General features: G+C 39.8%; 1 protein-coding gene across 9 annotated transcripts in view; it reads left to right on the top strand.

The window, feature by feature from the left end:
• L3MBTL3 (L3MBTL histone methyl-lysine binding protein 3) overlaps window positions 1-25,651 on the top strand; it is a 114,761-nt gene extending 89,110 nt beyond the window's left edge. For all 9 annotated transcript variants that reach the window (XM_089530401.1, XM_089530399.1, XM_089530392.1 and 6 more), the window contains 6 exons: window positions 3,149-3,298; window positions 6,961-7,089; window positions 16,866-16,957; window positions 18,962-19,125; window positions 21,916-21,978; window positions 24,880-25,651. In XM_089530401.1, the coding sequence (XP_089386527.1) occupies window positions 3,149-3,298; window positions 6,961-7,089; window positions 16,866-16,957; window positions 18,962-19,125; window positions 21,916-21,978; window positions 24,880-25,023 (742 nt within the window). In that variant the 3' untranslated portion in view covers window positions 25,024-25,651. The remainder of the gene's footprint in view (window positions 1-3,148; window positions 3,299-6,960; window positions 7,090-16,865; window positions 16,958-18,961; window positions 19,126-21,915; window positions 21,979-24,879) is intronic.
• The last annotated feature ends 1,459 nt before the right edge of the window (window positions 25,652-27,110 follow it).

Genomic DNA, 27,110 nt, shown 5'->3' with positions numbered 1-27,110 from the left:
AATGAACAGGAAAGAGTAATTCTGTTTCACAGCAGGTGTTTCAGCTTATTATTGACAAGAAAAGGAGAATCTTTTTAATATATTTTCTCTTGTTGACTGGCAGAGTAGTTTTGTTTACCATTGATAGTAATATATCTGTGTTACTGTCAAAATTTGAAAAAGTAATTTTAGATAAATTGTGTGGCACCTGGGAAATATGTGAAGTAGGATGCCAATTTTGGTTCCTAATTAAGTTACTTTCATTTATAATAACTTTTTTGTACTTCAAAAATATGACTTCTTTAATCCTCTTTCCCTCACACACACATTATTTAATGTATGCTATCAAATACTTAAAGAGATGTTTTCTGTTCTTCCAAAGAAAATCTGAAGCCACCCCAAGGCTGCATTAGTACAAGTCTCATATGAAAGCTAGTGTGTTATACTGGAAAAATAAAGTAGCTTACTTTTTACAAAATATGTCCCCTAGTCCTTATTTAGGCTGTTCAACTCTACCTTCTCTTACTTCAGCATAACTGCCAACAGTTTTAACATGTCCTCTTCTTTTTAACCAAATTCCCAACTTGATATCACAACAGGATGACTGTCAGGATGAAAGGTGAGGCAGGTAGAGGGGAGTACAATCCTTGGATACCAGTCTCACCCGAATGATTGAAAATGCTGCTGAGAAGACATAGTGTCTGAAATGAGTTGACAAAAAAGGTTAAAAAGTCTTTTTTGCACAGCGAGGAAAATAGAATTGGCTGCTTTTTCTCAAAAAAACTAAACTGAAAAGAAAACTCTTGAGAGTTTTCAAACAACTTCTGGTGGGATGAGAAACAGGTCCTCACAAGGGGGCGGAACCCACTGTTCTACAGAAAGTTAGATTCCTTCCTACAGTGAGCAAAAAGAAGCCGTGAAACCGTACAGAATTCAAGAGTTCTACTTCATGTGTTTCTCTTAGAAGAGAGTGTAAAGAAAAGAAGGAATATAGAATTAAAGCAACTACAGATGTACCTCAGTTAACAATCCCTTGCTAGTGAAACTCCTTTTTGCAAAGGTTTTTGGGCAAGCATGGCTAGGGAAAAGCCTACGAGTGGCACCTGCCAAAGGGATCCTGGCTACCAAGTTTGAAGTCCCTCATGCTTTTCCAGCCACCTTTGTGTTCTGCTTTTTCTCCTAGTCTGCCATCTTACAGGTAGTTTAATGGCAGAAACATCAGGAAGAATGTTAGCAATATTTGTGAACCAATGAGAAAAAGTATGCTGGGAAAAGATAGTGATGACCTGCTGCAGCTGTGGAGGAAGTGCTGCATGATCAGCAAGAAACTGTTCCTGAGATTCTGCTTGATAAAGGAAAACAGAAACAAAGGCAGGCCTTGCTGGACACATTTTGGAGAGAATCCTTCAAGTGGTCTATAGAACATTCCAAATGGGTTTTTTTAACATGTGCAAGGCTTATCTGATGTGTTCTTTTTTTTTTTTAAATTTCACACAGACATATTTGTTAGTGCTGAATAGAAAACCTGCTGAAACATGTTGAACTCATCTTTTTTGTGGTGTAGGATTCTGCCCATATTCTTTCTGCGTTATTTCTGCCTCTTAAAGAAATAATGCGCAGGAACACATCTACTTCAGCTGTATTATCTCATTAAATAAATAAATAAATAAAACTTTTATTTGTATCCCGCTTTTTGTAAAAACAAAGCAGTGTACAACATATTAAAACATAGTCATATATACACAATATCCCCCCTTAAAGAATTAAACAAGTAACAACTAACAATAGGCGGAGCCAGCATAGTCTATAATGTGTCCATAGTATCTGGTGTATAGGAGTGGTTGCTATATGACCAAGTACTTCAATCTGGAAAGGCCTGCTGAAAGAGATCTGTCTTGACATCTTTCTTGAAGCTGTCTAAGTTGGTAATTTGACAGATCTTGTCCAGCAGGCCATTACACAGGTTGGAAGCAGTTGCAGAAAAGGCCCTCTGGGAGGTTGCAGTTAAGCTGGTCTTTGATGACTGCAATAAATTCCTCCCAGAGGGCCTCAGTGTATGGGGCGGATTATATGAAAGTAGGTGTTTCCTTAAATAAGTTGGACATTACAGTTGACACACCATCAAAAAAGCAACTGTCATTCATTATTTGTTATGCACTTTTGAAGTTATTGTAGAGCTGATAGTGGGGGATTAGATTTAGTCACAGAATAAAGGTTGTAATTTCTCTTACCATTGGAACTAATGAAACTGCTTATGTATCACACATTTATACAACTGTAGGCCCCATTTCCACTTACAGATAAATTGGTGTGCAATCCGAATCAGTGGATCGATTCGCCAGCAGACCATGGTTCCTACTACATTTGCCCTGATCGCATTTTTCCCTCCAAAATAATCCACTTGTGATTCACATTCAGGCATGACTCAATTCAAAATGGACCTGTTCCAGCCAGACGAAGGGCAAATTTAAATCGATTCCAATCTGCATATGGTTCACACTTGCGCAAATTCGATTTATCGAACAAGGAGTGAAAAAAATCAGCAGGTTAAATGGGTCCAGCGCATGACCCCTCTCTCGGAATCACTTCAGTGATTTGGATTAAGTTGGAACCAGGGTCGTTTGAACCGGTTCAAACCAATTCACAATCCAGTTTAAAAGGTAGTGGGAATGAGGCCATAGTTCTTCCATACTGGAACAAAGTGAACTATTAGTCTATATATTATGAACCTCAGTTTCTTTTACCAGTGAGGAACTTGCACACTTGTATTTAGTAGACACTGCTCTAAAAATAAAAATTCTAAAAATAGAATGGTATTAGGAATTTTTGCTTGTGTATGTTAATGGATAGTGCCAAATTTCAGGCAAGTTGTAATCTAGATCAGTGCTACTCCAAAAGTGATAGTTCCTGGTCTAGTGCTGGTCCATAAGCCTTTGGCTGCTGGTCCCAGACAAGTTTTCAGGAAAGAAAGAAAGAAAGAAAGAAAGAAAGAGTTGTACCTAATGGGTGCAAATATAATGCCAGTCCTTGATCCATGAGGGATAAATTGCCAATTCCCCAAATCAGAAGCACTAAAGTAGATAGTGTTTGGTCAGGCTGGGAAGTTCTTTCAGTGTTTAATATTCTCTCTCCCCCTCTCTTTGTGTCTCTCTTTCACTTCATTTGTCAGTGCTGTCAGCTGTCCATATTCTGAGATAAACCTGAACAAAGAACATATCCTTTCAGATCGTTTAAGTGGAGAAATGCCTTTGAATAATCCACCTACACATTGGAACAGAAAGCCAGAAGGAAATGAAACATCAGCCTCTCCTCTAATCAAGTAATTATGACCCTAACAGAATTACAGTTGTGCTTCATTATACAGCTTGTTGTGCCTGAAGGATCAGTAAGCATGTCTACTCTGTGTATTATCCATTTAAGAGGAACATGATTGATTTGGGTTTCATTCATGTGTTCTTGTTTTGAAAAATGTACTTCAGTCTTTAGAATTTAATACACTTACTTTCAAGTTCTTTTGAATCATTGACAAATGTGTAAGATTGGGATCCAGAAAGCTATTTTGAAGATACGCAGCCGATGGTTTAAAAACACATAGATTTTTTTAAAGCTGTTTACAAACCATGCCATATAATTACCTACATGGGGATACTTCCCCATTCCTACAGTTTCTCATATGCAGAATTGGTGGTTGCTATTCATCCAGCTCCCTTATGTGATGGAACAACTTGCCCAGAATCATGAGCTCTACATAGATGTCTTTTGCTAATAGCAGTTGTACCAATTATTAACTTGCTTTTTAGAAACAATCCATTAGTTTGAATGAATACTTCAGTTCTGAAACATCATCTTTTTTTTTATGCTGCTCAAGAAACTTCTCTCAACAAAAGCTGGCACAGCTTTTTTTCAAGAGTTAAAAGTCAAACTAGCACTGAAATGTTTAGATGTGTGTGACCATGAGCAATCAGCCTTTGGAGGATGAAAGCTAATGAGCTACAGCTGTTGCTCATAGGTACAAGGCCATTCTACTGCTTGCTTGCAGCAAGCCTGGAAATGTAACTGTGTCTGTTTAAACAAGGGGACAAGTTTCAATGTAACACAGGAAGGGGGTGAGTTTGTGGGACCGCATGGCATTATGTGTATATAAACTCAGGGACTTCCGATGAGTGGTGTGAGTTGAGAGATAGGAGTTGGTTGTGTAGTTCTGTATAGTAGCGTTGGTTGTTTGGTTTGCACTCTGTAAATAAAGATAAGCACTTCGGGAGCCTGGCTTGTCTGGTCATTAATCAGCAGAAGCCTACAGTGGTGCTGGAGAGTTCCCGACAGTAGCTGCATTCCTTCATTCCTGGAAGACATCCATCTGCTGTCATCTTCGCTGAGGGCTGTGAACACGTTTCCGAAATTGTCAGTTATATTCTGCTGTATTCTGACATTTTTAGCATAAAACATTTGTTATTCCTGGTATAAAAGATTGTGTAAAATCAGTCACTTGATTTCAGTGATTGGAATCAGTTTTGCATGAAAAGCCAGTAAAAACATTACTTAAGTATTTGAAAAACAGATACTTTTGCTGTTCGGTTATATACAAGTAGCATCATTTTTATTTGATACTTGGAAGAGTGGTAAATATCTAACTTTTATGACTAATTTCTAACACTTGGTTTTCATATGCATCTGGAAATAGTGCATTTTAACCTGTGGAAGACTTGTCTACACTTCAGTTTAAATTAACCAAATTAACTTAAAATCCCTCTGTTTTATAGAGCTATAATTACCAAGGTTCATTGAATAGGAGATGCAACAGTTAGCCATTAATGACTGCTAACTTGTGACTGGGGTATCCTATAACAGAACTATGGGGGGATACAGACCGGCACTTTGTGTCGGCCTGTGGACAGAGCCATGACTCCTCCCCCAGGGTGCTATTTTGGCGCATGCCCATTTACACAGTGCATGCCATGATGACACCACTCTAGCCCTGCATCTATGTGATGCAGCGCCAAAAAGGTATCATGCCGTGATGTGGCAGATATGGCGCCCTTTGAAGGGCACAAGAAGGAGCTGCATTTGCCGCTCCTTTTTGCCTCCTCTGAAGGCTGGATCAGTGCCGCGATGTGCAGTTGCCCCAGCACTTATCCAGGGCAAAAAGGGGCAGCATCCTGCCATCCATCTGTAGAGCCCCTTTATCTTGGGAAGAAGTTGCTTTTCTAGTTTTCCAGCAGTGGAGGAGAAACATCCTGTTGTGATTTGCTTCTCCCATTTCTTGTTATAGGCTGGACAGAGTTCATAGGAGTGCCCATAAGTTGAATAACACATGGTTAGTCAGTCTTGTTCTGCTGTGCTTTGTTGTTGAATCTATATTTTTCCACACTATTTAAAAAAAACTTTAAGGTTCTTTTTTTCCCTCTCTTCCCCTTTTTTTGTGGGACAAGATCCCATTAAGATTCCCAGTGCTTAATGAGAACTGGCAGCAATTGCCATGGTTACCTTTCCCTGCAATTATGAAGACAGTCCCAGCATTTCCAGAGACTTGCCCCTTCTCTTCATTGAGTCAGGCTCCAACAGTGCTATGGCCACAACAGAGGAGAGACCAAAGCCAATGGGCTACTGTGTGTTGTAGATTTTAGCATTGGGAAAATAAGTGCTGACAGTGCAAATGCTAAAAGTAGGCCTTGAGAAATGGCTACTGGATCACTTTGCAAAGGGGTGAGTTTCCTCCTTGCTCAGTTGCAGGGCAATTGCTGCACCCTTAGTTTTCAGTTAGCTGTAGTTAATAGTTGCTTAGGAGGTAGTCACCTTGCAAACTTCTTGGCATCATTTCTGTTCCAGAAGACACTTACCCACTTCACACCTCTTCACTGTGAAACTTTAAAATCCTCCATTGAGTCAGTTTTGGGTTACAGAATAGAGGGGGTCCTCTCCTCCTTCATACACGAATTCATCCATTCCTCACTCCGAGCATTTTTGCTACTGTTTTGTTTTTTAAGTTGGAAAAGCTGAGGTTCAGCCACAGCTCCCTCCAGGAATCCCTTGCAAAAGGATATGCTCATATAGTGTGATTCTTCTTGTTTTTCCATAGAGGAATGATCCATTTACTCTTTCTGATTCATATGGGAGGACTTACCTGAAAAAACCAGGGTCCCAAGTGTCCCATAAACCAGTTAAGTGTTTTAGGTAGTGTGCTTACCTTTGTTTATAGTTTATAGAAATCACTTACACAGAGATGTCCACTGTAAAAATAAGCAGTAACTTTATTAAATAACATTAAGAAAGAAAGCACAGTGAGCTCTTGGTATCCACTGGGGGTTGGTTCCAGGACCCGCATGGGTACCAAAATCAGTGGATGTTAAAGACCCATTGAATGCAGTGGCTAATAAAATGGTGTCCCTTATATGAAATGGCAAAATCAAGGTTTGCTTTTCAGAATCTATTTTTTGAAAATTTTCAAACTACAGCTACTTAAAACCATGGCTACAGAATCTGTGGATATGGAGAGCTGAGCGTATCTTATGTGGGATACTTCAAGCTTAATGTGGTTACATTAACATCAACAATTGCAGACTTTTAAATACTCTGTATCCTATTCTCTCACTCTCACTAGGAATATCAACCAGACCTGACAAGCCTAATGGAATCACTGTCCCCACTGGACTAACTGAATTTAACTTTGTCTTGTATCCAAAACCTTATCTTACCTGAATTGAAAACACTTGGTCTCTTCTCAAATAGACAGACAAACATGCACACACAAGCTTTTATACATTCCCTTCCCCCGCACGTGTCCCCCCACAGCCTTCCTGAATTGTGATTGGCTGATGGGAAGCCATGTCTGCCTAGCACCTCTTCACACAGGGTTATTGTTTTCTTTTAAATAAAGTATTTTCTTGTTCCATAGAATTTATCTTATGTTAACTCTTCATTTTCTGTGATTGGATTTCATGTAAATGTAGGAGTTTAAACTCTTGTCATTCTATTTTTGAACAGTAATAGAACATGTCCCAGTCCCATTGGCCTAACATCTTCAGCTCAGCTCCATTCATCAAACCAAGAAGACACAGATGGGAAACTTTGCAAAAAACCTGCAATGCGTGATGCCAAAGAAAAGAATTATAGGTATCTTTCATATACATTTAAGACAGAGTATTCTAGTTCTGAACTTCTTAATTCTTGTACTAGTCATTGTTTCTCTGGATTAACTATTTTGTTCAGGCCCCTTAAATCATATCATACACAGTGTCATATAAATGATGCAATCTCCTAATCCATTAGCTAAATACCACAAAGATTCATATAAATAATATGTTGTAGTCCTTAGAAATGACAATGAGTTTGCTCATTGTATTGCAATCATGTGAGCATCAAAACATAAATGTTATTGTATTATAACATGGACATTATTGTAGTATTGAGCTGACTAATACATGTAGTATAATTTAAAAACAAAGAAATAAACACTGTCCTTGTACAAGGCAGAGTAAATCTCTTGATGAACTATTCTTGAGCGATTGGACATAGAATGCCAAAAACACTGTCTGTACCACAGTTAAAAGAAACTACCGTAGTGAAACATTTACAAACCAAATACAAGGACATGAACATTATCTTAATATTTTTAATATTTTCCTAGTATATTTAGGTTTTGTGAAACTAGCACAGTCATTACAATGCCCACAGTGTCAATTTCCAGAAACACTGTCACCATCAACTATCTCATTAAAACAGTGAGCCATCTGCCACAGTAATTGGTGGCATTCAGCAATGCCCAAATCTGACTTATATAAAATAGATAAGATATCTTCTTTTCATGGAGATCTCATTTTTGGTATTTAGAGATACTTGATTTTGTAATTTCCTTTAAAAAGGAAATATCCTCCAAGTTGCTATTACAAGTAGAAATGTTTCCTTCTTTGCAACAGATATTTATGGCTTAAAGAGGGTTTTTTTATATAAAAACAAGAAAAAGGAAACAGTGTTCTCCTTTGCATTAAATCTGGGGTGGGGCAATCTTTGTCCAATGCCTTGACTACTGGCTATTATCTGGCCTGATATATAGTGTTAACCTTATGTGTGTATATGTCACAGAGTCATATCATTGGAAGGGACCACGGGCTGTGTAGGCCATTTCTTACCCCTCTCCCTTTTCCATGCAAGAATCCACAGATGAAGAACTGAGAATTGACAGCAGGGTGGCAGCAACAACAACAGGCAAAGGCAAAGTACAGGAGGGGGTGGCATGTGGGTACTTGCTCCTGCAGTCAGTCACCTCAATCATCTCCTGCCTTCCAGAGCCACAGGGAACAAATGTGTATGTGTCTTCAAGTTGCCAGTCTAGTGACAACTCCATGAATTTCATATTTTCTTAGGTAAGGAATACTCGGAGATGGTTTTTGTCAGTCCTTTCCTGAAAGATGTCCTACAGCCCCTGGTGTTTATTTTGCAAAGGGATCTTGTAGCACCTTTGAGACTAATTCACAGAAAGACATTGTAGCATAAGCTTTCATAAACTTTCATAGATGTGTATAGTATTCATTGGCAGTCTCCCATCCAAGTAGTAACGAGGGCTGACCCTACTTGACTTCCAATATCAGACAGGTTGTTGTGCCCCTGGCTTTTAGGTTAAACAATAATCTTACATATTCACAATTTCTGTAGTATTAAGTGGTGATGACAACATGTAACCAGATAAAGGATGCTGTTTGGGAAAGTTAATGTCATGCTTTTGATATCTCTCACTCTGGTGTTTGGATTATTGCAGCTTCCTCTTCAATTAAAAAGCAATGAAATCAAGATCAAATTGTTTTTCTGTAATTAGGATGTCTAAAAGTTTATTTTTAGATATTTATGTGTTCTTTTAAAAGACAACAAAATAGCCAGAAATAATTTTGAAGTTTTGAAAGTTGATTATCAGTAGATTGTGGGTATCAACTGCAAGAGCTGTTACAGAAAACTCTTGTTTATTTTTAGACCTCATTATAAAGTTAAAATATCACTTACATTCTTTCCTTTCTTTCCTTTGGGTAAGCTTTATTGTAGGTTTTTATTTAGTATTTTCCGTAAGCTAAATGCTTTGCACCTCATTCCTCCCGCCCCTGGCATCTAGCTTTTTCCACTCCACATGTTAAGTGGAACAGATATTTCACTTACATGCCTCTGACATATTTATGTTGAACCTTGCTGCATTTGTGAAATACACAGCATTATTGCAAATAAGAAAAACTTAAGGCACAATTTGAGAAAGGCCTTCTCGGTGGCTTTTCCAAAGCTCTAGTACTTCCTTCCTAGAGAGGTTTGAGGGGCCACTCTCCATGAGATATCCTTCTGAACGCAGGAAATTTTTTTGTTTTGTTTTGTTTTCTTTGACTTGTGAGAACTAATTACTGATGAGAAAAGGCAGTGGTCTATTGTCTGTATTTGTTGTTGCTGATGTTTTAGTGTGTATGTTTTAAAATTATTCTTAATTATGTTTATAATTTAGTTATGTTTTTGACTTTTGGATATCTTAAGGATGTCATAAGAAATTTTTGCTGTATTTGATTTAACTTTGTAAACCCACTGGAATCTCAGGCAGAAAAAAGTCAGGAAATAAAGGCAGGGCTTAAGAGAAAAAGAGTTCTTTTTGTTCTAAAAACCTATCAGATTTTTTTAAAAGTCTTTACTTTCTTTTTTATTATTAATATTTTTAAATTTTACAATACAAATTATTATGCTTTTTTCATACAAATATATGCTTTAACACTTTACTTTTTTTATACAAAGGCGGGTTATAAACCGCCGCTTTGCGGCGATCTGCCGCCGCCGCTGTTTGATTCGTGAGGGAGCCGCTGCAGCCAAACTGCGCGGCTCTGTTACGGAGCAAAAAAGAAGCTCCAAAATGGAGCTTCTTTCCGCGGCGCAGCTATGACGCCGCGAGGCGCCGCTGGCGCACTCGCAACATCATAGGCACTGCAACACGTCTGGACGCTATGCGTCCAAGATGTAAACATGGCGGCGGCCGTCTGGAACGGCCGCCGCCAAAAAATATGTAGTGACTACGTATTAGGGTTAGGGGGTGCGGAAGCACCGCACCTTCCTAACCCTAATACGTAGTCACTACGTATTTTTGGCGGTCTGTAACCCGCCTAAATATCACCTCAGTGCACCCCTTCCCCAGAGCCATTCCCATCCATATACTCCAACCAAAATTTTAATTCATCTCGTGAAGGTAATTTTTCATCTTCTTTTCTTAATACTTTTTCAATAATTTCTTTCCATATTTAATCAAAATCATATCTTTGCCATAATCGTTGCTTCACTTTACATGTTAATTTATCATTAATCACTATTTGCTAGACTTCTTTATACCAATCCTCCAATTCCACATTTATTTTCGATTTCCAGCTTCTTGCTATAATTAATCTCACTGCTGTAAGCAAATTTGTTACAAGATTTCTTTCTTCTTTTTTCCATTCTGTATCATTATACAGTGATAACAATACTATATTTGGCTTTCTATCTATTCTTATATCCATATTATTTTCTTTTTCTAATATTACAGTTTCCCAATTATTTTTTTACATATTTACATTGCCATCACATATGTATATATGATCCTACTTTATTACATCCTCTCCAACAATATTTTGAATTATTCTTATCTATATTATGTAATCTCACTGGTGTCAAGTACAATTTCCAGATCAGCTTATAATAATGTTCTTAATTCGTACCGATAGGTTTTTCAAATGTCTTTGTTCCCAAATTTTATTCCATTCATTTTCACAAAATTTACATCCTAATTCTTCTTCCCATATCTCTTTCCAAATATTTTGGCTTATTTCTTTTCTTTTATTCTTCATTACTATTTTATACATTTTGCTAGTTATTCCTTGCATACTTTCATTTTCCTCTAGTTCTTTTCCTTTCTGAATTATTTGTTCAAATTGTGTATATTTTTTTCTTTTCTATATTCTTTTTCTTTCAATTTTTAAACCATTGTTCTATTTGCATATAATGAAACCATGACATTTTTATTCCCCTAAGTTTCTCTTTTATATTTTCTCTTCTTATTTTTAATTCTATCCAATTTTCTATTTTATCTATCTTCCTTTCCTTTAATTCCTTATCTAATAAATTTCTTAAATTCTTTGGGAATGACTTTACTATTATTATTGGTACTATCAATGAGTTTTCATTCAATAATTCTTTTTTATATTTATTCCATATTTCTAGTATATTTTTCATAAGTGGGTTTTCAATTTCTTTAATTTCTTTTCTACTAAATTCTTTAAAGAAAATATTCCCTATTTTCATATGTATTTCTTCTTTTCCAGTGCATATCTGATGTACTTAACATACCTTCTATTACATATCTTAATTGATTGGCCTCATAATATCCCTTTATATTAGGGAGGCCTAATCCTCCCTTTCTCTGGGATCTATACCAAAATTGCTTATTTACTGTAGTTCTAAAAAAGTCTTTACTTTCTGACAGAAGGTCAGCAAGGGTGTTCAACAATGGCTCCTTTTCATCCTGGAGAGAAATGACCAGTAGGATGCCACAGGGTTCTGTCCTGGGCCCAGTGCTATTCAACATCTTTATTAATGACTTGGATGACAGTATTGGGGGCATAATTATCAAATTTGCAGATGACACCAAATTAGGAGGAGTAGCTAATGCCCTAGAGGACAGGATCAAAATTCAAAATGACCTGAATAAACTGGAAAGCTGAGTCAAAGCTAACAAAATGAAAGTCAACACGGAGAAATGTAAGGTATTGTACTTAGGGCGGAAAAATAAAATGGACAGATATAGGATGGGGGACACCTGGCTGAACGAGACTACATGAGAAAGGGATCTAGGAGTCCAAGTAAACCACAGGTTGAACATGAGTCAACAGTGCGATGCGGCAGCTAAAAAGGCCAATGCAATTTTAGGCTGCATTAATAGAAGTATAGTGTCTACATCAAGGGAAGTAATAGTGCCACTCTGTTCTGCTTTGGTCAGGCCCCACCTGGAATACTGTGTCCAGTTCTGGGCACCACAATTCAAAAAGGACGTTGAGAAACTGGAGCATATCCAAAGGAGGGCAACTAAAATGGTGAAGGGTCTGGAAACCATGTCCTATGAGGAACGACTTAGGGGGCTGGGGATGTTTAGCCTGGAGAAAAGAAGTTTAAGAGGTGATATGATAGCCCTGTTGAAATATTTGAAGGGATGTCATATCGAGGAGGGAGCAGGCTTGTTTTCTGCTGCTCCAGAGAACAGGACTCAGAACAATGGATGCAAGCTACAGGAAAAGAGATTCCACCTCAACATTAGGAGGAACTTCCTGACAGTAAGGGCTGTTTGACACTGGAACACAGTCCCTCAGAAAGTGGTGGAGTCTCCCTCCTTGGAAGTCTTTAAACAGAAGCTGGATGGCCATCTGTTGGGGATGCTTTGATTGTGATTTCCTACATCGCAGGGGGTTGGATTGGATGTGGTCTCTTCCAACTCTATGATTCTAAGCAGGGGAACATTCTAGTTTCCCTAGAGCATACTGTTCTGCTTGTAGAGTTCTGTGTCTGCCCCCTACTCCGTTTTAATAGGCACAAGGGGCTATCCACTAGCTCTTCATGCTCCATCTACCACCCATACCAAACCTTGCAGCTGTCAAGCCTCAGAAGGGGTAGCACATGCTGCTGCTGCTTATGACAGAGAAGTGAGGAAGTCAGATGAAAAGACAATGATGTAGAAACAGCTTGTCTCAGCTCAGAAGCGGAAGGAAATGGGAGAGCATTCAACAGGTGGAGTGCACTCTCCTATACCTTCTTCTCAGCACTATTGCCTCCATGCTCTCTTTCCTATCCCTTTTTAGCAATATTGCCTCTACGCTTCTCTCCTATCCCTTCTTCTCAGCAATATTGCCTCCACAATCTCTTTCCTATTCCTTCTTCTCAGCAATATTGTCTCCATGCTCTTGCTCTGTCCTTTCTCTTCTCCTCAGTAATATTGCCTTCTCTCCCTCCCTCCCCCCTCCCCTTTCCCTTCTCAGCACTGTTGCCTCCACGTTTTCTCCTCCTACCACAAGTAAGCAGCTGGAGTAGCAACTCTCAAGACTTAACAGCTGCAGGTTTTAGACAGTGTGCAAAAAGGCTACAGAAAAGCACTTTTGGCTGCATCCAAAAAGAAACATATATTTGTATATGCCACTAATAGGATTCTGGCCCCTGGCTCTGGTAGCTTTTCAGTAGTAGGATGGAACGTGACATTTGTCCCAAGGAAGTAAATATTTGAATGACAGTGGTTGACTAAATGAAAGTGTTGCTGAAATGAATAGCCTGGAGTAAACAAAATACTCCCAAGTGGTGCAGCATTTTGTCGAGTTCATCCCTTTCCCTATTCATAGTGAATTTCACATAAGAAAGATTGATGAACAGCTCTGCTATCATTTGACACCAAAAGCAGTAAGGCTGCCTGCCCTGCCATTGAGATGGATCAGGCAATTTCCATCTCTCTCTGCACTTTTACTTAATGCTTTTCTGTAGTATACTTGAAGGACATAGAGTTCCCAGTGGGTCTATTTTCTTTTAGGTTGTGCACCAACATATTTGTTTCTCTGCTTGTTTGCCTTTGTCTTGCTGTATATCAATATATCAAACTCTTAAGGAAGCAGTAAGAATAGAGAGAAGCATGACTGATAGCAGAAAGGAGTAGCAGCAATTGTCAGTGCTAGAAACTCCATGCTCCCATTGCATTTTGGATAAGTATTTGAATATTCACAGACCAATATTACCAGTGTTTTCCCATGTTAGATACTATGTATAAGTTGAGGGCAGGTTTTGGGGCCGAAATTATGGATCTTGATATGATCCATGGATAAGTCAAGGGTAAAACTTAAGGGCATGTAACAAAGGATGTAAAGGATAGGGCAAAGGAAAACATTGTTAAAGAACTTACAAAATTCAAGCTGGCATGACTGTTTGTGCTCACCCTAAAAGCTGGAAGGATGAGAGAGTAGAGGGAGGTCAGTGCTTCCAGGATAGATTACACTCTTACCTTTTACCAGAGAGTGGTTCCTTTTTTAATAAGAGTTAAGGTACAGTATTTACATTGACCCATGGATAAGTTGACTCAGGTTTTGGGGTCAATTTTGTGACTAAAATTTCTAGACTTATACACGAGTATATACAGTAAGTGGGTAGTGTGGTGTGTAAGCAGATGTTATAATTGTTGGGATATGATGGGTTATGCACTGTGAACTCTCTTTTTAATAAATAAATAAATAATAAATAATTTTTTTATTTCTACCCCGCCCTTCCAAAAAATGATCAGGGCGGCTTACAAAGTTATAAAAACATTACAATACAAGTTAAAAATTCAATCAGCAGTTAAAAACCATTAATTACAAAAACAGGAACAGGAAACGATAAAATAAGAAATACATATATCAGGGGCAGAAGAAAAATGCAAAAACGTTCATCGATCCAGGGTCAGAAAGGAAAAAAGGGGCAGGAAAAAAAACAGACAAACAAATTAAGGTGGGAAGGCCAGCCGGAATAGATATGTTTTCAGCTGTTTTTTGAAAACATCTAATGAGGTGGCGGAGCGAAGCTCTGCAGGGAGCTTATTCCATAGTACAGGGGCAGCAATAGTGAAAGCTCTCTGCGAGGTCCGAATAAGATTGGACCTAGGGACCTCCAACAATTTAGTCCCAGATGTTCTGAGTGTGCGGGGTGGATTATGTGGGGAGAGGCGGTCCTCCAAGTACCCTGGGCCCAAGCCATTTAGGGCTTTATAGGTCAAAACCAACACCTTGTATTGAGCCCGGAAGCGAATAGGCAGCCAGTGAAGATCTTTTAAGATAGGTGTTATGTGGTCCGACCTGGAGCTACCAGCGACCAATCTGGCTGCCATATTCTGCACTAATTGCAGCTTCCGAGTTTGGTACAAGGGTTGCCCCATGTAGAGCGCATTGCAGAAATCCAATCGAGAGGTTACCAAAGCATGTACGACAGATTCAAGGTCCTTACGGTCCAGGTAGGGACGCAGCTGGCGTATCAGCCGAAGCTGATAACAAGCACTCCTGACCGTCGCATCCACCTGAGAAGTCAGCTGGAGCGACGAGTCAAGGAGTACACCCAAGCTGCGCACCGAGTCCTTCAGGGGGAGCGTGACCCCGTTCAGGGCCGGGTGACAGATCTCACCACCAGGAACCGGGGAGCCTATCACCAGTACTTCCGTTTTCCCTGGATTCACACTGAGTCTGTTCTCCCTCATCCAGCCCATTACTGACGCCAAGCAGGCATCTAGAGGAGAGATGCCAACCTTAGTTACTGCATCAGTCGGAGACATAGAGAAAATTATCTGGGTGTCATCAGCGTACTGATAACACCGCGCCCCATGTCTCCGGATGATCTCTCCCAGCGGCTTCATGTAAATGTTAAATAGCATAGGGGACAAAATCGCTCCCTGAGGGACACCAGATGTCAGGGCCCTCCTGTCGGAGCGACAGTCCCCCAGCTCCACCATCTGGGATCTGCCCGAGAGGTAGGAACGGAACCACTGCAGAGTAGTGCCCCCAATTCCCAACTCCCTCAGGCGTCCCAGAAGGATACCATGGTCAATGGTATCAAAGGCCGCTGAGATGTCCAAGAGCACTAACAGGGACACGCTCCCCCTGTCCATGCCCAGACGGAGATCATCAACTAAGGCGACCATGGCAGTCTCAACTCCATAGCCCACCCGGAAGCCAGTTTGAAATGGATCCAGAAAATCGGTGTCGTCCAAGATCGACTGAAGCTGGAAGGCGACTGCTCTCTCGATCACCTTCCCTAAGAAAGGTAGCAGCGAGATGGGCCGATAATTATTATGGATCAGGGGGTCTAAGGAGGGCTTCTTTAGCAGGGGTTTAACCACTGCTAATTTTAATTTAGATGGAAACTGGCCCTCACTTAGAGATGTATTGATTATGTGATGCAACATTAGTCGCACCACATCTCCCCCCTGAGCTGCCAACCATGAGGGACAGGGATCAAGAGAGCAAGTCGTCCTCCTAACACTTCGGAGGATCTTGTCCACTTCATCGGTACTAACAAACTCAAAGTGATCCAGTATAACAGGGACCACGGACGCTTCGGACACCTCTCCTATAGGATCTGCACAAAGACTGGCGTCGAGATCAGCCCTTATCCGAGAGATTTTATCCGCAAAGAAGTTGTTAAAATCGTCACAGCAGGCTTTAGATGGCTCCAAGATAGGGCTCAAGGTGGGAGGGAGCCGAGTTAGCTCCCTCACAACCCTGAACAGCTCTGCCGGACGCGACTCTGCGGACGCAATACGTGCAGCATAGAAAGAATTCTTCGCTGCACGTATTGCCACTCCATAGGCTCTTAAATGAGAGCGAAGGAGTGTCCTGTCAGACAAGCGCTGATGTCTTCGCCATTTGTGCTCTAGTCGTTGCGCGACCCGCTTCCTTGCCCTGAGATCTTCCGTGTACCAGGGTTGTTTATTGGAAGCAGGCCGGAAAGGACGCTTGGGAGCGATGCTGTATATAAATTGCATAGCTAATTTGAACAGTTGTTATTTCAGAGGAGGGAAATGACAAAAACATCTCTGAGCATTCCTTGCCAGTAAATACCCTATGAAATCAGTGAAGTTGTCATAAGTTGACAGACAACTTGAAGGCACATACATACACACAAAGTGAAAGGAATGGTACAGTGACATGCAGCAGCAGTAGAAGTAAAGTCTCATTTTCTAGCCCTGAAAATAGTTTAGTAACTTGTATGTAGGTGTTCTATATGTTTCACTGGGGGATGAAGGCAACCCTTAGAGGACACCTCTTGAGGAATGGCTTCGTGTATACATTGTTAACAGGAAGAATTATTTTTATGTAATTAATTAAAGATGAAGTCTTTGTATTCTTTAGGGGAAGCCAGACAATCAAGGAACTTGCTAGAAAGAATGGGTATGAAAAAAGGAGGATGGAAAGCGAAGAACCATGTCTAAATGAAACCAAAGGTAACTATTTTATATTACACTTGGCTCTCCATATTTGTGGCTTTGACGTTTGTGGATTTGATTATTCATGAATTTGATTAATATGTTCTGTCTGGGAATCTTTAGGTCATCCTGTACAAATTTGCTGAACACTGACCATAGAGTCATGCTGGAGTAACTAGAGATTTTTAGAGAAAATAATGTAATTCTGTGGCCAGCCCCTGCTAGATATTGGCCATAGAGTTGTGCTGGAGAACCTGGAGATTCCTAGAGAAGTGTGCTCTCTGGGGAAAAAAACATTGCATTTACCCCCTCCCCATTTTCACAGGGCTTCTGCATCCCTAACCCCAGTAAACATGAAGGGCCTTCTGTACATTCATGCCGTATTTTGTTTGGCAATGCACTTTCTGGTTTTTGAAATCTCAAAAATTATGTTTTTAAATTACTTTTAGGAAATACTTTACCAGTAGGCATAGTCATTCAAAGACTGCCTGAATGAAACACCTAACTTGTAGTCATAGGGTTGTTTTGTATTTAACTGTTTATGCAACATGATCTGAGCTCTAATCAGAGACTGTGAAGATAGAGCAATGTTTTTCAACTTTTGGTCCTGCATGTGTTTTGGATTTCAGCCCCCAGAAGCCCCAGCCAACCTGACCAACAATCAGGAATTATGGGAGCTTAAGTCCAAATCATCTGGAACACCAAAAGTTGGGAACCACTGACATAAAGCTTTACATGTAAACCCAGTTGCCAGTCCCAAATAGAGTATCTGCTGAATCACTTAAGTTCTGATGATCCAGTAGGTATACTCTAGTTGCAACTGTCAGTTGATATAATGTTTGGTGCTCCCCCCCCCCATTTATTAAAATACAAAAGGTATATACTGACCCCTTCCTTTCCACAGGGATTTGGCTGAGCATCCCCCATCCCCATAGATGGGGAAGAACTCAGGTAAGCTCAAGTCCCATATTATCTAAGGGGCAGTGACAGCACACCCGTGTGCACACGCCACCACTGGATAATATGGGGTGTGGACTCTCAAATCCACAGATGGGAAGCCCAACAATACCAAGTGCCCACTGTGATTAATATATTACAATACATAATATTAGTAATATATAAATCACAACATAATAATAAAATATACAAAACGCACATAAATTATCAGGCATTAATACCATAATGAAATAAAGATGGGGTATAAATAAATTACAACCATCCAGAAATAAAGAATGAGGGGCAACTTCTTATATGTAAGAAAAATGTTCAAGGTGAAACAGTGATTGGAAAGATGTCTTTTGAGTTAGAAAAATTAGAAACTTTACCTGAATTTGTTCATGCCCAGTTGGGAGGGATGGTGTTCTAATAACTTGAAGAAGCTGTGGTACTACTCATGAGATTTTGCAGTCAACTTGTGGAAAAATAGTATACTGGATTGGGGTAAAATCTGAGAACCATAGCTGTACATGCATCTCAGTTTGCCTTGTTCAGATAAAAACATGAGTGCTAAATAAACATCAGAACTGCATTAGTTTCTAGAATTTTATTGATTTCCTTATTCTCCTTCCCCTACCACCACCACCACCCCCCCTCCCAAAGAAATAGCATAGCCAAAATCGATTTGGAGAAAATGGAAGAGAGAGTAAAGAGCATTAGGGGCTTGGAATCCGTACTTTTTTTTTAATGAGCACTGTTCGTTAATAACAACAAAAAATACTCAAGTTAATAATATTAAGAGAGTCAGTGTAATATAGTGGTTTGAGCACTGAACTACAACTCTGGAGACCAGGGTTCATTTCTCCACTTGGCCATGAAAAGCTGCTGGGTGACGTTGGATGAGTCACATGCTCTCAGCCTCAGAAAATCTTGTTATAGGTTCACCTCAGTATCACCATAAATCTGTTACAGTTTGAAGGCACACAACAACAACAGTTGAATTAAAGTACAGAGTTATTTTGCAGGTGTGGTCACCAATGTCAGTATGGCATTTAATGTTTGTTTTTGGGTTGTTTTTATTTGTAGATGCCAAGGATTTCAGTAACAGAAGTTCCCATTCTCAGCCAGTCATTTTGTCTCCCAAGCTGAAAAACTTATCCTTTCCTTTGCGGTGGGAACAGCAGAGCAAGCTTCTTCCTACTGTGGCTGGAATCCCTGCCAATAAAGTTTCCAAGTGGAGCACGGATGAGGTGTGTTTTCTGAACAGAACTGAGCTGCACATGATTATTAGCCCTTTTGGACATACTGCCATTGGTATGGTGCATATATAAGGGTCTGAATCCAATGCTGTACTGACTACAGCAACAGAATATCAGAATGTTCCTCTTCTATTCTCCCTGCAGCTTCTTGTAGATCCCTGAAAACTGGCTCTGAAAGGTTTTCCAGCCCTCCAGAACAAGTTTCAGGGATGCAGAGAGACATGCAGTAAGAAGAGGAAATTGCCCCTTCCCACCTCTGCTCGACTTCACTGGTCAACAAGCAGAAGGCTAGAATTGGATCCTGCCCATTAATTTGGAGTGGTGATGAATTCTTCATGTTTTAATTGCTGTTAGTATTGTCTGCATTTGATGTTGGCCAAGGCCCTGCATTGGGACATGTAGCCATGCTGAAATAGCTCTGACCTCCTGATGCTATCCTTCAAAATCCTGCCTTTGAAGCCTGACAGCTCCCGCTAGCCTCCAGCACAGCCACTGCTTGGGTGCTGGAGAGTGGGGCAGTGAGTTATGACGTGTTCATCCCTCTCCTGATCATGGGGCATGCTGAGAAAGGCAGCCACAGAAACTGCTGCAAGGGTCTGTCAGGATCCTGTTGAAGCTTCCTGTCCCAATGTGTCCCACAGCTGGGGGAAAGTTGGACACACCATTACTTCACCATCTTGCTCTCCAGTATCTTAGAACTGGCTACAGGGACCCTGAAAGACTTCAAGAGAAGGAATTTAGGAGACGTTTTGATGGTTGTGATTGTACAACAATAAACATGATTTGGAATAACTATAGTGGAATAAATCAGGCTTATGATATTGTAATTACTGAACAGGAGGCCAGCTGTTGCTTTTAACTTTCATAATTTGCTTAGCAGAAATGATAGTAATGATGTCCTTAATGTGTTCTGTTTATAGTCCTACATTCTAGCATAAGGGGACTTCCTCTGTCTTTATCAGGTGGATAGTTTCCACCCTCCTCTTCTAGTTAACACCTCTTGAGGTTCACATCACATCACAAGCCTTTAGTTTGTTTAAGGGCAGGTTATTTAAGACCTGTTTCTGTGAGTCAGATCCAAAACAGAGAGACCTTTAATAGGGTGGTCAGGCTCTGTACCTCTCTCCTGATTTTGTTATTCAGACTATGTTGATTGAGTTCTAATTTATTGTTGGGCTTCTCGTTTTTTAAAAGCATCCTCCTTTAAGGAAGTATTAGTGCAGATGAAGAACAGGAAGTGTAGGAACAAGAGCAAGTACTGTCTTGGAGTAATTTAGACATTAGTTCCTTCTTTCCTTTCCACCTTTAAAGTATACTATGTCTGTAGTGCTAAAGATGCATGTCTGTGATAAAAGAGCACTGAAACTCTGTTTAGATGTACCTTCCACACCCAGATTAAATACATGAAACCATGCTTGCTGTCCTCATGTGTTCAGCAGAATGTGTCCAAAGGGTGTTAGATACCTACAAACATCTGTGTATGTAGATACTTCTTGTGAATGGGCCCTTCATAATCAGCATTTTTGGTGGTAGATGCTCTGTTTCATAATTCTTGGTATTGAAAGGTGACTTGGGTGAGTAGAAGGTGGAGTCTGATTCCCTCCCTGCTGCATGCATTTAGTGTATGTGTAGAAGGAATATCTGAAATGCCCAGTGGTTGACTCACTTGAAATAACAGCATACAGAACTGGTCTACACTCACGGATCCAAACTGGACCTGCAAATGCACAAAAGTTCATGGCTTGTATTTCATCAAAAGTTACAATCCAGTCCAGATTCTAGAACCTGTAAATAAGACTGACTTCACTGCCAGGAGAAATAAATAGGAAAAAAATTCCAAAAAAAATATATTGGATGTTCAATATTTGATGTATATTCTACAAATTATGTATCAAGACACTTCTTACCAAATGAATTCATTTTAAAGGCCAGAATCCGGTTGGTGCCTTTCACCAGTGAACCTATTTGTTTTGACAGTACAGGGCACTTTTTGGAGTAGTGCATAGCAGCAGCAGGGGAGCGAGAGAGAAAGCTTTTCTCTTTCACTAGAGAAAGCTGCCCTGGGCGCTCCAGAGGAGCTTGTGAAGTAGTAGTGCAGCTTTCTCTTTTTATTTGCTTTTAAACAAGTTTTATATATCTTTTTAAAATTTAATAAACTTTTTTTAAAATGTGATTTCTCACTGCTTTTATTGGCATTTTTTTCTTGGTCTGATTTTTAATGTGTTATGATATTCCTGAGAAAACCTTTGTTATCTTAATTATTAAATAAAATTACATGAGGAGAAGGTCACCCCAGATGGGGTATCTACATAGACAGAGGAGCCCTGTTGGCACAGTGGTCAAATGCCTGTACTGCACCCACTCACAAACCACAATACCAGCCAGAGACTCAGAGTTGATTCAGCCTTGCATCCTTCCGTGCGTCACAAAAATGAGTCAGCTTGATGGGGGCAATTAGCTTACACGTGGTAAACCAGTTAGGGTGTGCTTAATGCACTGATAAGTGATATAGAAATGTACTTGCTATTGCTATGGGTGGGAATTGGAATGACATTTCTTTGATTTGATCCAGAAAAAAAATTGGGTTAAAGAGTCAATCTGAGTGGAGCTTCAATGGGATTGCTCATCTCAAGGTATAGTGTAACTGCCATTTTGTTTGGTAAACATCTGTTGATTTATTAATGTCCTCCCATTTTGAGAGAAAATAGTGAGCAAAATAGATTGCAGGATTATGTCAATTATGGTGTTTATCTTTTAATCTCTGTCAAAATTGGTTGACAGGTTTCAGAGTTCATACGAAGTTTACCTGGCTGCGAGGAACATGGCAAGGTGTTCAAAGATGAAGTGAGTATAATTAATTAATTATTTAATAATCAGGGCTCAGTATTTTCATGGATAAAAGTCATCTTTTAGAATGATAGAATCATAGAATTGGAAGAGACCGCATCTATACCAGGAAAGATTCTGGAGCAGATCATTAAACAGAGAGTCTGTGAACGTCTAGAAAGCAATGCCATAATCACAAAAAGTCAACACTGGTTTCAGAGAAAGAAGTCATGCCAGACAAATCCAATGATGGGCAAGGCAGAAGGAAAATAGGGAGACCACACTACAGGTGAATAGAGTCAATCAAGGAAGCAACAGTTTCTAGTTTGTAAGACCTGAACTGGGCTGTCAATTACAGGGTGACTTAGAGGTCTCTCGTTCATAGGGCTGCCATAAGTCAAACGCAACTTGACGACAGTTAACATCAGTTAAATACGTACTTCAAAGAATTCAGCACCTTGTCTGAATTGGTTTTGATGCATTCTCCCCCCCCCCCTTTTTTTTTTTTTTTTTGGCTTGTTAGCTTTTTGTATTGTCTGTTGGAAATCATTGATGCCATGTGACTGCTAAGGAACCATGTAATTCCCCCCTCCCTTTATATTTCTTGGAAATAATAGTAATGATGTTTTTTTGTGGGTTTTTCGGGCTATGTGGCCATGTTCTAGAAGAGTTTCTTTGTGACATTTTGCCAGCATCTGTGGCTGGCATCTCTGAAGATGCCAGCCACAGATGGTGGCGAAATGTCAGTAAGAAACTCTTCTAGAACATGGCCACATAGCCCGAAAAACCCACAAAAAACTATGGATGCCGGCCATGAAAGCCTTCAAGTTCACAATAATAATGATGATTTGGACAGTGGCACTTAGCCATTTCCTCTTTGGAAAGGTGTGGGAAAGATATCTCAGATAATTATGATGGTACATTTACCATACCACCCTGACCACACCTGAACTTACCTGATTTTTAGAAGCAAAACAATGTCAAGCCTGGTTTCTACTTGGATGGGAGACCACCAAGAATACCAGGTATGGATAGAAAAGACTCTGTCATGAAATCCTGAGGAGTTGCTGATAGTCAGAGTTGACCATACTCAAGTTAGCAGGGAGAATAGTATAAAGCTGCTTCCTTTGTTCCTAAGAACATTTTTAACTTGAGTTTGGCAACAGGTGTATTTTAGGGGAGCAGTATTTTCAGCCAACATACACCTTTTAATACACTTTTTGCAGAAGTGAAAAGAAACATTAAGCAGCTCTGTTGACTTGAGCAGAAGAAATATGTTTTCCCTTGACACAGAAACAACTGTGCACATACAAAGTGCATCATCAGAGGGAGAGGGGAATTCATGTCATTTACTGTAAATGATTAATGTAGATGATTATTATATGGATGGAAAAAGGTAGACTCTGGACCCCATCACACTACACTGTTATTGCACTATCTTTCACTTTAACTACCATGGTAACATTGAATGGAATGCTGGGATTTGCAATTTAGGGAGGGGCAGTTAGAATTCTCAGCCAGAGAGGTCCTGTGTCTCACTATACAAACCCCAGAATTCCACAAGAAGCAGCCATAGGAGTTAAAGTGGAATATAGTGTAATAACAATGTAATGTGATGGGGCCCTATGTCCAGTTATATAATGGTTAGTCATAAATATTGCCATGATTTGGCACTTACACTAGTTAGATCCCTGTTTGATAGAGAGATTTGGAACCAAAATGTTCTGTAATTCAAATAGTCTTGAGTTCAATCTTTCAGTTTTGGCTTCTGGACAGTTATTAAGATGGTATTTGTATATTCTTAAATAGTACGGTAAGGCCCAGTACAGACTGGTGCAAAGCACCAGCCCGAGGCCAATTTTAGGGCTCAGGAGAGTGGAGCGTCTGCATGCTCCCGAACCCTACTGCACTGTCCAGGCACCATCATGGCTCACCCCCATCCACGTGGGGGCCGCCATGATGACGTACGTGCAGCGTAGTGTTCAAACGGTGCCACGGCATGCAAATGTCATTGCCGCCTTCGTGCACGACCTAAAAAGAAACCACCAGGAGCGAGTTCTTTTTAGGCCTCATGGAGGCTGCAGCATTTGTCTGCTGCGGCCTCCATCTGGAGCAGAAAGGGGTGGCGTCTTGCCGCCCCTTTCTGCCCGGCTGTATTCCCCCCCCCCTCCCAAGTTCCCAGATAGAGCTTTAAAATTGTATCTTATATATTTGCTAAAATATACTGGGGAAAAGGTAACGAAGAGGTTGCAAGGTTCTTTTTTTCTGCAGCCAAAACCTAAAGGCCATGTTCCATAAACATTAATCAGTTAAAGGATAGCTCTTCTAGTCCAAATTATGTGAGGTGCTAAATAGGAATCATAGCCTCAGGAGCAGGAGGGATATCTTATTTTGGCTGCATACTTTTAATGTCAAGAATTTTAAATACATTTTACTAAGCTGTTTTTAAAATGTATTCATTTACACTTAATTATACCCTAGTATTCTATTTTAATACGGTTTGTTTTTATTTTCTAATATGGAGTGCTTACATTTTTGTGTAAAGGTGTATAAGATGTATACAGCCCGACCTCCCCATATGCATTCCAGACCCCCCCTCCTCCATTGTATGGGGAAAAGAGTGTATGCTCATGCATAGAAAATATTGGGGTGCGTGCTCGCAGCGGTGCATGGGGTGCACGGCATGGGTACACACCCTATTATTTTTGCTGGGGCTTGCCTTCCATGTCAGCTCAAAGCCACAGAAGGCAAGCTTGCTTATGGGGAGGGCTGACTGTACAACTATTGGTTTATTTTGGTTGGTTTTGTTGTAGTTATGTTGTCATTGTTTTGCCTTATGATTTGTTAACTGTAATAAATGGCTTGACTATATCCTTAAATGCTCTAAAATATTAACAATAGTTTTTTTTCTTTCTTAAGCAAATTGATGGAGAAGCTTTCCTGCTAATGACGCAAGCAGATATAGTCAAAATAATGAGCATTAAACTAGGACCAGCACTAAAAATCTTCAACTCAATTCTCATGTTCAAATCAGCTGACAAGAACTCTCATAATGAACTCTGATAGGCAATAGACTACAGGACAGGCCTGTACATTGTAGTTCATGTTATCTTCAAAGCACAAAGATACAAAAAGGATCATTACAGAAGAACTCTCCAGGGAGTGAAAGAAATTAGAATGGATGAAATGTCGATATTCTCTGAGAGGTTGGCGATCTGAACACTTCTGAGAAGTACTTAAGCTTTTAGCAAGACTCTCATAAAATGGAGTGTACTTATTGTTTACCAAACTGATGGCTCCAGTTTACCTATAACTAGCCATCCTTAATTTGATTGGAAAACTATTAACTGGTTAAAATTATGGAAATACTAGCTTTTTCTAAGGAGTCATAAAATACGTACTTGATTAATTTACTTATTTCAATTTAGTGAATCCTTTATCATTTTGCCATTTTCATAATTTGTTCACAATTTTTAAAAGGGGGCTATGGTTAGTTAATGGAGACTGTTAACTGTTTAATTTTGCACAGCAGCTCAAACTGAAAATTTTGCTATGGTCTATCAATCTGATTAACCTATTGTACAAAAACATTTCTGGAAATTAATGTTACATTTTTTTATTTTTTATTTTTGCATGCTTTAAAAAAGCTGAATGAATACCTCCGCCAACATATTTAGTATGGAATTATTAAACAAACTACCAAAAATGAAATTTAATTCTTACGTAATAACTATTTTATATTGCGTTATAGTGCTTTAGATCCCAGTCTGTTAAAACAGAAGAAAATTAAAAGTGAATGTATGAAAGAAGGAATATCATAACCTTTCAGTTTTAAAAAGAATGGGAAATGTACAGATCTGTTGAGTAGAAAGTATGCACTTAGTAATTTAAAGATAGTGGCCAGATTCCTGTATGGGAGATACGTATGTGTAGGCACTGTAGTTATAGTACTTCGCAATGAATCCCAACTTGAACCACCTCATCCCCACTTATTGGGAAGAAGCTGCTGCAAACAACTGGGACCTGTCCCCCTGTTGCTTGGGAAGCAGCTGGCTGCAGTTTTCACCTCCTCTTGTGAGTGATCTCCAATGTGACAAGCAGAAGCAAGACCTAGGCCACAATTCTCCCTCATGCTGGAGATTGCTTGTGTGAAGGGATAGGAATGTCAGCCAGCTGCTTCATGATTGACAGGGGGACAGAACACTGTCGATTGCAGTGACTGATGCTTGGTAAGTAGGGATTGGGAAACTTTGACAGTACCTATGTAGTCCCTAAAGTAAAGGCTACATTGTTGTTTTGTGCCTTGAAATAGTTTCTGACTTATGGTCATTCTAAGATGAAGCTATCATGGGGTTTTCTTGGCAACATTTGTTCAGGGAGGGGTTGCCTTGGCCTTCCTCTAGACTGAGAATGTGTGATTTGCCCAATGTCATCCAATGGGTTTGCATAGCTCAGTGGGAATTCAAACCCTGTTCCTCCAGAGTTGTAGTCCAACGTTCAAGCCACTACACCATGCTGGCTATGAGGGGCCATATAAAGATCATGCATATGTAATGGTCACGAGTGCATAACTCTAGATTACACATTTGTAACAGTCAAAGATAGTTCTAGACAGGATAAACATGAGGGAAGTGCCAAGTAAAGTAGTGCTGATGTTAAAGAGAACCTCCTCTTAACTGAGAGCCACCATAGTGTAGTGGTTTTGAATGTTGGACTACAACTCTGAAGATCAGAATTGGAATCCCACAGAAACCCTTCTGGTAACCATAGGAAATTCATAGTCTCTCATCTAAAAGCAGGGGGAAATCCCTCTGAACAAACTTTGCCAAGAAAACCCTGTGATAGGACCGCCATAAGTCAGAAACAACTTGAAGATACACAGCAACAACCGCTCAACTGTATTTGTAGAAGTCATTTTGTGACTAATGACTTAGGCCAACATCCTGTTCAGTATTTATGAGGTTGTTCATTAGACTTAACTTAGAACTTTGGGATATACATTTACAGTAATTAATGACCAAATGTGAGCTCAAAAACTTACCTTATAAGCCAGTCAGTGCTCCAACCAAAGGGTTACTGAGGCACAGCAGTTAGGAGTGCTGGAAATAATGACAGCAGTAATTTCTTACTGCAGAGTACATTGAGACAAG

Source organism: Sceloporus occidentalis, unplaced genomic scaffold (genome assembly GCF_023333645.1).
Source record: "Sceloporus occidentalis isolate IW3139 unplaced genomic scaffold, rSceOcc1.0.p SCAF_6, whole genome shotgun sequence".
Taxonomy (NCBI): domain Eukaryota; kingdom Metazoa; phylum Chordata; class Lepidosauria; order Squamata; family Phrynosomatidae; genus Sceloporus; species Sceloporus occidentalis.
Note: the sequence above shows the minus strand (reverse complement) of the source record. Positions and strands in the feature narration are given on the sequence as shown.